This window comes from Marmota monax, unplaced genomic scaffold (genome assembly GCF_021218885.2).
Source record: "Marmota monax isolate L192 unplaced genomic scaffold, Marmota_monax_Labrador192_F-V1.1 WCK01_AAM20220418_F8-fsc00038, whole genome shotgun sequence".
NCBI lineage: Eukaryota > Metazoa > Chordata > Mammalia > Rodentia > Sciuridae > Marmota > Marmota monax.
Window position 1 is genome coordinate 9,395,115 of NW_026692498.1, and position 10,201 is coordinate 9,405,315.

The 10,201-nt window shown below is 35.0% G+C and overlaps 1 protein-coding gene across 2 annotated transcripts in view; it reads left to right on the plus strand.

Annotated features, from left to right (window-relative positions):
• Positions 1–8,150, plus strand: part of LOC124093174 (steroid transmembrane transporter SLC22A24-like) — a 33,727-nt gene extending 25,577 nt beyond the window's left edge. The window contains exons 7-10 of one of the 2 annotated variants that reach the window (XM_046445459.2): positions 488–702; positions 2,316–2,424; positions 2,868–3,071; positions 3,968–8,150. In XM_046445459.2, the coding sequence (XP_046301415.1) occupies positions 488–702; positions 2,316–2,424; positions 2,868–3,071; positions 3,968–4,028 (589 nt within the window). In that variant the 3' untranslated portion in view covers positions 4,029–8,150. Of the gene's footprint in view, positions 1–487; positions 703–2,315; positions 2,425–2,867; positions 3,072–3,967 lie in introns of those variants that run through there. The other variant, XM_046445460.2, reaches the window with a different exon arrangement.
• The last annotated feature ends 2,051 nt before the right edge of the window (positions 8,151–10,201 follow it).

The following is a 10,201-nucleotide window of genomic DNA, read 5'->3' on the forward strand; positions in this document are numbered from 1 at the left end:
AAAATTCTCCCTAGTGCCCTGCACCCTTACTTACTAGGATTAAGGTGAAAAAGGACTCCACACCAGGGATCAAAGAAAAGAGACTCACTGTTGCAAAGAAACAATTTACCTAATTTCCAATATCTAACCCTATCTATGTTCATTCCTTTATCCCCTTAAATTGAACCATAATCTCAGATTTCAAATTACCTTTTTTGCATAGAATTAAGCAGTTAAAAATTAACTTTTACTGGAATATGTGTATATATGCTATATATTTTTTGTGGCCTCAGTAAAAATTATAGCAATAAAGAGCTCATGGTAATTTTATGGTAATTTAAGATCACTGCCTTAAAAACAATTGTTCTATTATTCCATTCTATAATTATCATTGAACACTTACCATCTTGGGCCAATATAATTATCATGTAGGAGTCTCCTTCAAAATCTTAGGGAATGTTCCTTAGGCTCTAAATGTTATTAGATGTCTCTTCTCCTTTCACTTCAGATTTTCAAATGCTGTATCCTTTTATGGCCTCATCCTCAACCTGCAGCACCTGGGGAGCAATATCTTCCTGTTCCAGGTTCTCTTTGGAGCCATCACGCTCACAGCCAGATTTGTTTCCCTTTGGACTCTGAATTACATGGGTCGTCGGACAAACCAGATATTGTTCTCATTCCTGGCTGGAGTCTCCATTCTGGTCAACACATTTTTGCCTCAAGGTGAGAGAGACAAAGGTTTGGGGAAAGAAAGTGTTTCCCTCATTCCTTAGGAATTACATCATCTTACCTGTCTGATGCCACAAAAATGTCATTAAAAGTTAAAGGATTTTTGCAGTTAATATAAAGGGTTGAAACAGATTATGGCAAGCACTTGGCAGGACTTAGGCTCCAACTGTGCCTATGTCCTTAAAGTATGGTTCAGAAACAAAGCTGTCCTGACCACATCCAAGATGAACCTGAATAGCAGTTGCAATGGTTCAAACAGTGTCTTTAGAAGAGGAGCTAACCACATGCCTCTGGCTAATGACACTTTTCATAACAATCCTGGAGGGGGTAGGCCATGCAATTGCATCTCTAAATGGGAATGTGATACTTTCCCTGGGATTCTTCCTGATTATTAAGGCCTCCCTAACTCAATACATTTTTAGGAAAGGCTTCTTGAACTTAGTGAAATAAAAGCCCCTTGTCTTCAGACAGAAAGCAAGAGCACAGCAGGAGTAAGAGAATAATTTAATCTTAATGTCTTCTAATTGGCTTTGTGATTTGGCCTTAGAGAAGAAATGAATAATGACTTCTACTTTTATGTGTAATTATAATGCACCAATTAAAAACAATAAATAAATGAAAGGAAGATCAGTAGAATAGAGGATCAGAGAGATGGAGGAAGAGAGTGAAAGGGGAAGTACTAGGGGTTGAAATGGAACAAATTATGTCATATGCACTTAGGAATGTACCAAAATGAACCCCACTATAATGTATAGCAATAATGCTCTAGGAAAAACACTAGAAACAGATTAAGAATACAACTCAACCTATTTTACTAACTTACCCAAATGATCTCATTAATGATTTGGGAATTTCAGTGGTCACCATACTCCACCATGTTCCCAGAGCAGGAAAATATTTTGTAGGATTTCAGACTGGAAGTCTCCATTCTTCTCTCCAACAGAAGTTTCCCGCCTTTCAGGAGAACTGTCTGTATTCTTTTACAGTCCTATTTTGGTTATTTTAGTGAATTTAAAATAATCTTTTTAACCTCTGTAAATTCAGTAATTCAAAAGTATGTGATTAATACCCAGTATGACATTATTCACTTCTGAATAGACTTTCTAATGTCAGGCTGTTAAAATCCTGAATTATTGCCTAGAACTTGCCTCTCTTCAGATTGTCCAATACCTTTGTCACTATGTGGAGTAGGACTTTCCCCACATCACACATTGTTACCATACTCTTAGTACAAAGCTGTTCAAGAACGGGTCATAAAATCCTCAGTTTTTGTTCACATATAGTTCTAGGCCCTTCAGAAAATGCCATGAAAAAAATTGACAGAATTAATAAAACAAATATTTCCTGATTTCTCTATTCCCACCATTATGAGCAATACTCAAATGTGCAGAGAAAATTGAAGCAAGAGATTTAGATCCTTTTGTTCAGTGTTTCAGCCCGGCATTCAGCAGCTCTTCAACCTCTCCATCATCTCTGAGAGGTTGCATTTTGTCTGTCATTTGTTTCTCACCTGCAAACCCTACAACAGAATCACCTCACAATTAGTTAGTGAAAGACTGATTTCTTCAGCCAAGATTTTTTTATTCTCCCTGGTCTCTTCTCTCCAGAAATGCAGACTTTGCGTGTGTCTTTAGCAACCTTGGGAGTTGGATCTGTTTCTGCTGCCGGCACTGGTTTTACTCTCCACCAAATTGAGCTCCTCCCCACTGTATTCAGGTACAAGAGCTCAAAGACCTTCTGTCTGCTTTCCAAAAAGGACTTTCTGAACTAATTAACAGTTACTTCAGGGATAAAATGGAGGTTTTTCATGTTTCCAAGACATGAATTGTAATATACATTTTAAAAGCAACTAATAATCCACAATTATTTAAAACAGACTTTATGCCTCGCAATGTGCCAAGTCTCTTACTGCAGTTTTTCACTTAATCTGAAGAGCCACTCTACAGGATTGGTGCTATGAATATTCTTATTTTAATTATGATGAAACTGATTAATTAGAAATCAATAGTGCTCAATGTCACAATTAAGAGCTGGTTGTCAAAGCCCATGCGTTCAATAACTCTGCTGTATTGTCTCCCAAAATGAAATGGAGTTGACAAGTGACAGCATATATACAGATTTGTACAAGATTTTCTTTGTTTTTTTATTTTCATCCTAAGGTCCACTCTTGGAGGCATCGTTTCAGGATTCCAGAGAACAGGGGCAATACTGGCTCCTCTCCTGATGACCTTACTGGGGTATTCTCTCCGTCTGCCCTGGATCATTTATGGAGTCATCACCCTCCTTGCTGTCCTTGTTATCTTGCCCCTTCCAGAAACCAGGAATCAGCCTCTTGTTAACACGCTCCAGGATGTGGAAAATAAGTAAGCAGATGCCATGATCATCACCTGAATAGGAAGTGGCTATGTTCTATAGCTCTGTGATGAGGAAGCTAATGACCATTTGCAGCCATCTGTCCTACATATAGACTCAGATCTGAGCTATTTCTGCTTGACCCATGTCTTTTATTCAGTAGTAGCTCTCATATACCCACAAAACTGTATCACTCCTCTTGAGACTAGATAACACAGACCATCTTGCACCAGTCCTTTAATAGTGAAAAGGTCAAAATTAGCCCTACTGTGAAGGGCACACACTCTCTGCCCTCAAGGAAAGCCCACTTCTGGTGTTTTCTTGTAAATATGTGAAGACTCAAATACTTAATTCGCATACTTGTGATGTTATCAGGCATCAGCCCAATGAGTGCTCAATATATTATGGGGAGGAAATGAGCATGCCTCAAAGATACAAACCTGATTACTGCATCATTCAGGAAGGATTGTGGGACTAAAACAGAGCAACCTTACTTATAAAGATAACACTGTATCTAAAGGAAGTGGATTCTATAAGATTTAATTCAATTTATTGCCATATATAGTGAAAATTTTAAGGAGAGAGAGAAACTGAAGATATGGGCTGACAGAATTTGAAATGAGGAAAAATGAAAAAGTGCCCTTAGAAATTTTTACTTTCCCTTTGATATTTTCCCCCAAAAATTTCATTGACCAAATGTCTAAATTGACAAGGGTAAGAGTAGCAATACTCAACTCTGTCTTCCCAGGCATTCATAGATATCAAGGCCTTTCCCAGCACATTGGTGTCTAGGGAGTCTTGAGATAGAACAATATCATGTAGAACTTGATACAAAGCTCATCATCTAGCATGGAGGATATGTGCACTTATTCTACATCTTTGCTTCTTTTTTTCTTCTTCTTCCCAGCACAAAATATTCAAGAAAAGTAAAGCAGGAAGATACTTCCACAAAAGTAACACAGTTTTAACAACTTTCCAAGAGTTGATCCAGGGAAGAAAAAAATAAGGAATTAAAAAGTCAAGATTCTTCTTTAGGCCAATAAAACTAGTCAAAAATTTAATGGACCAATGGATGCTACCTAAAATCACTCAATATATAAATTTTCTCAAAATAATTTATGAGTTTATGTAATTTCACCAAACAATTGTTGGTTTGAAGCAAGACATTGCAAAAATAGTTTGAAGTTCATCTTGAAATTAATAATAGAAAAAGAAGCCTTTTTTCCATGATCCAGCAATCCCATTACTTGGTATATATCCAAAAGAGATTTTATATGCCAAAGAGATACCTGCACTTCCATGTTAATTGTAGCACACCTCGGTGTCCTTCAAAGGATGAATAGTTTAAGAAAGTGTATTATATTACATGAAATGGAACACTACTCAACCACATAAATGAAGAACATTCTGACATTTGCAATAACACAAATGAACAGGGAGGAGATTATGTTAAGGGATGTAGGAAGTACAAACAGAGAATGACAAATACCACATAACTCACCCATGTGTGAAACCTGAAAATGATGATCTCAAAATACAGTAGGATGGTGATTTCTAGAGACAGGGGCACTGGGGTAGTGGGAGTGTTCAAAAGATACAAAATTACAATTAGGTAGGAGAAGTAAGTAAATGAGATCTATTGGGCAAAATATTGACTATAGTTAATGACAGCATATTGTATTCTTGAAAAAAGCTGAAATGATGGTGGAGTGCTATCACCACAAAGAAATGAGGTAATACATGGTTAATAAGTTACATTTCATCATTACAAAATGCACATGTACTGCAAACCATCATGTTGCAAAAATAAATACATATAATTTTGTATGTCACTTTTAATAGATAAAATTTGAAAGCAAGAAAAGGAAAAGGAGTAACAAAGAGGCTGGATCATATATCATGAAACATGTGCTACATTTTATCAAATTACAGAAATCCAAACATTCATAGTAAATGCCACCACAAATCATAATAATTCCAAAAAATTAACACTTAAATAACAATTAAATAAACACTTAATATATGAAAGTTTTGGCACCAAAAAAACACTTATCAATTGAAATATTCTGTAGTAAATAATATTAATTAGCTATCTTGGAATAAATTTACAAAAATATTGGTAATGATTCTATTTGTGATTATATTTTATTGTTTTTCCCCTGGATTCTTTCTGGCTTCACACTTTAAACAAATAATATGAATCACTTTAAAATATTATACATATTATCAGATACTAAATAACTATTGATATGATTGATGACTTCAACATATACATATGTATATTTATTTAATATATAATTAGGAATAATATTATACTTCAATGCAAAAGTGGCAAAACAAGAGCAAATAATTCTCAGAGGGAAAAAAGCCACTTGAAAATAAGTATAAGAAAAGATTTCTAAATTTGTGATCAAATAAATACACACTAAAATGAAATACCAACTTTTACTTGCCAAAATAACAAAAAATTCTTATACCTATTCTTTATTCTGCTAGTAGTTTTGGTATAGTAAAATAAAAATTCATACAACACATTATCTCAATACAAATTGCAAAGCCATAGTGATCAAAAGAATATGGTACTTGTATAAAAACAGACACACACAGCAGTGGAACAGAACAGAAAATCCAGAAATTAATTCTCATATTTATAGACATCTGATGTTTTACAAAGGCACCAAGAACATACCTTGAAGAAAAGATTGTAAAACACTTCAAGACATTGAAATTGAAAAAAAAAAATTGGATAGATCCTCCCAATGCACCAACAGTGAAAGCAAAACTAGACAAGATAATATCAAACCAAGAAGTTTCTGTGCAGCAAAGGAATCAGTCAACAGAGTCAAGGCAACCTACAAAATGGGAGAAAATATTCATAAACTACTCATCAAAAAAGTGGTGATTGAAAGGTGAGTGACTCACCCGAGATGGAGATTCAACCAAGAGATTTATTGGGGGTCTGTCCAAAGGGGAAGAAAAGGGGAGTCAGAGAGCTGAGAGAGGAGAGGAGGAGGTCAGAGAGGAAGAGAGCAGAGAGAGAGAAAGAGAAGAGAGAAAGAAGAGAAAGAGGGCAGAGAGTGTGAGCTTGCAAACTTCGGCTTAAGAAGGCTTGCATAGGTGACATGGTGGGTGCTGATTGGCAAGGTGACTCAGGAACTGCTAGCAGACACTGTGTCTCATGGGGATTGGATGAGAAATTATTTGAATTTGATGCTCTTCAGCTTTGCACCCTTTAGAGAGGAGGGGAGGGGTAAGGGATTATGCAAGACTGAAACTTAACTTCAGTGGGGAGTCTCTCACACACCCAACAGTGATGATTGGGTGATAACCACTCAATAACATAGAAAAACTGACTTTAAAATAGGAAAATGGTCTGAATAGATGTTTCTCAAATGGTCAACACTAGTCGTTAAGGAAATGCAAATCAAAACTACAATAAGATATCATTTCACCCAGTTAAAATGGATATTATCAAAAAGACAAAAATTACAAATGCTAGCCAAGATCCAGAGAAGGGTTAAATTTCATACACTGTTGATGGGAATATTAACTGGTATAGCTATTGTGAAAAATGGCATGGTGAGTGCTCAAAAAACTAAAAGTAGAATTACACCATGATCCAGTAATCTCACCAATAGGTATATATATATCCAAAAGTAAGAATATCATTCTATCAATGAGATATCTGCATGCTTATGTGTACTGCAACACTATTCACAAAGACAAGTTATGGACTTAGCAAGATGTAAAAGATAATCATTTGAATGGAATTTTAAATGAGGGGATCTGGGGGAGTGTGGTGGTCTATGAGGCTCACTGCTTACAATGTAGCAGTAATCTCCCTGAGTCAAATGAAGCCACAGATGGGGCCTGGCCAGCAGCAACGTGGCCTAGGCTTTTGCCTCCCTCCAGTTCCCTAGAAGCACGCAGACTGAAGCAGAAAACCAGAGGTGTCTCTTCCTGAACCTCAGCCTGAGCCAGAGGAAGACAGGCAACTTGGGTGGCTGAAGAGGGTCCACTGCCCAAGAATGAGAATTCTATTCACTCAGACATGGAGATGATTTAATTGCCAGGAGCACAGTTATCATTGTTGAGTTGGATAATGCAGAGAAAACCAACATTATTTACAAACTTTCTGTTAATTAAGTTGTAAATATTACCATAAAAGGTAATGTAGAAGAGAGGATGGTGAAAAATACACATTACCAGTGTTGGATATTGATGGCCAGAAGGTCAATTCGTTTTCCCTGGAACACTTATTATGCTAACATAGAGTTTGTAATAGCTGTTGTGGACATAAAGAGGGCTTCTGTAACTAGAGAAAAACTCTGTAAAAATGTTCAGTGCATCAGAACCTAAAAATAACTAGGATTATTAATTTTGTTAATAATCAAGATGTTAAAGAATTCATGGCTGTAGCAAAAATCTCTCACTTTTTGAAAAAAGTGAGGTTAACTTTTCTTCCTTTTGAAAAGGTTTAGGTCAGTTTATGATAAATATATCTAAACCATTAACTTTTGCAGCCCTTTGGTAAAGCCCAGCCTTTTATTGATAAAGAGTATATGGAAAGGGCTGGATATCTAACTTAGCTGGTAGAGTGCTTCCCTTGCATGCACAAGCCCTGGGTTCAACCCCCAGCACCACAAGAAAAGGTCATTGTATATAGGACAGTAGAGATCTTCTCATCTTTGTATGTGATATCATCCATTCAAGAATCACCATGTCAATGGGAACTCTTATTAGAATTTGATGAATATATATAGATGAATAGTTTAGATATATTTATCTGGGCTTGGGATATAGCTCAGTTGGTAGAGTGCTTGCCCCCCATGCACAAGGCTTTGGGTTCAGTCCCCACCAACAAAATTAAATATATTTATCTAATGGTTTAGGTATATTTATCACAATCTGACCTAAACTTTTTTGATACATATACTTATTATAAGTTGATTTATATTTTTTGATAGGAAGAAAAATCAACATCATTTATTTGAAATCAAAGATGTATTCTTACCTTCCAAGTTGTTTTCTCATTATTTCCTTCCAAAGTAAGATAATAAAGCTGTGATTGACATTTTTCCCATAATGAATCTACTCAGGACATGGTGTAGTCTGTGGCAAATAAAAATGTAGAGGAATATATTTTTGACTTTAAGAGATTTACTATTAGTGCAACCCTCTGTAGTTGAAGGTTGAACCCTTTTGTTCCATTCAGTCAAAATAAATTTAGCACAGATATTGTTTCCAGTACTTGGAAATGTAATAACTATTTATATAAAGTATTTCACACACTAATGTGTAATTATTGTGTATACACCTCAAATTCAAGTTAATGGCTTTATGTTCTACAGAAAAGTAGATAACAAAAAATTAATAACTTTCTTAGTTATAACCCTAAAAAGATAGGTACTGGCATTGGTGGGAAGTGCCATTTTGTTCTTTTCCTCAGGCTTTCCAAAATATACCAATCAAAACCCAATATCACTTAGTGACTCTTAAAATAGAAGGAAATAAAAAGAGAAAAACTTGAGAAAAAGATGCACATACACACAATGGAATATAATTAAGCCATGAAAAGAATAAACTCCTGCCATTTGCAGCAACTAGAGAAAATGATATTATATGAAATAAGTAAGGCAATTACTGGAATAAGAAAGACAATTAGTGAATGTTTTCATTCATTTATGGAAGCCAAAAATAGTTAATCACATAGCAGTAGAGAGTATAGAAGTCACTAAAGGTTAGGAAGGGGGAAGTTGTTCAGCTTTCTGTCATTATGAAAATATATCTGAGAAAATCAACTTAAGGGGGTAAAATATCTATTTTGGCTCACAACTTTACCATGGTTGCTTGTTCCTGTTGCTTTGTCAGCAAGGCAGTTCACCATGGCAGGTAGTGCTTGGTAGAGCAAAGCTGCTCATCTCTTGGTGACTGTGAGCAGAAAGTGATAGAAATGAGTTGGGATCCCAATATCTCCCTTAGGATCACAGTCCCAGTGACCTAATAGCTTTCAACTGGGTTCCACCTCTTAAAGCCACCGTCCCAATAGCCACCTCTCCACACCTCCATCTACTAGAGCACAAGCCTTCAACACATGAGCTGTGGGGGAACATCTAAGTTATGAACTATACTGGGGGAGTGACTCTAATGTCCTGTAGTGTGATAGGACAACTACAGTCTATGCAGTCTATGGCAATTAGGTACATATTCCAATATAGCTAGAGAACAAGAATTTGAATGTCCCAATACAAAAATATGACAATATTCAAAGCAATGGAAATGCTAACTGCCTGATTTGATTGTTATACAGTCTCTCTCTCTCTCTCTCTCTCTCTCTCTCTCTCTATATATATATATATATATATATATATATATATATACACACACACACACATATATATATAATAAAGTATTATATATACTTTATATATACTTTTTGATAGATATATTTATTCTAAGTTGATTTAAATTTTTTGACAGGAAGAAAAATCAACATCACTTATTTGAAAACAAAGATAAAGTCTTACCTTCCAATTTATTTTCCACTTAAGTATACATTCCAATATAACTAGAGGATAAGAATTTGGAGGTACCATCACATAAATATGACAATATTCAAAGTGATAGAAATGCTAACTGCCTGATTTTTGTTATATGGTAAATATATATATATATATATATATATATATATATATATATACACACACACCCACACACACATACACACATACACACACACACACACACATATATATATACACACACATACAATGCTGTATACCATAAATGAGCACAAATGCATGGCAATTAGAAAAAAATAAATTAATTTTTTTAGAAAAGATGCTATAATTTGCCAGATCTATTGATATAATCTGTTTTCTTTCTTTTACTCTCCAAGTATAGAAAAGTACATTGATGACTTTTCAAATGTTAAAGCACCCTTGTAATTCTACAATAACAGAAACTTGGTCATGATATGTTGGGGTTTTTGTTGTTGTTGTTTTGTTTTTGATAGATTTCTGCCACTGTAGTTTTTTAATTTTATTTTCATTTGTCTTTTTTTTAAAGGTGGAATTAATATTGTTTTACCTACAAACTTCATTTTTAGTAGATATATGAGGCTATTAATATTGTCTACTTT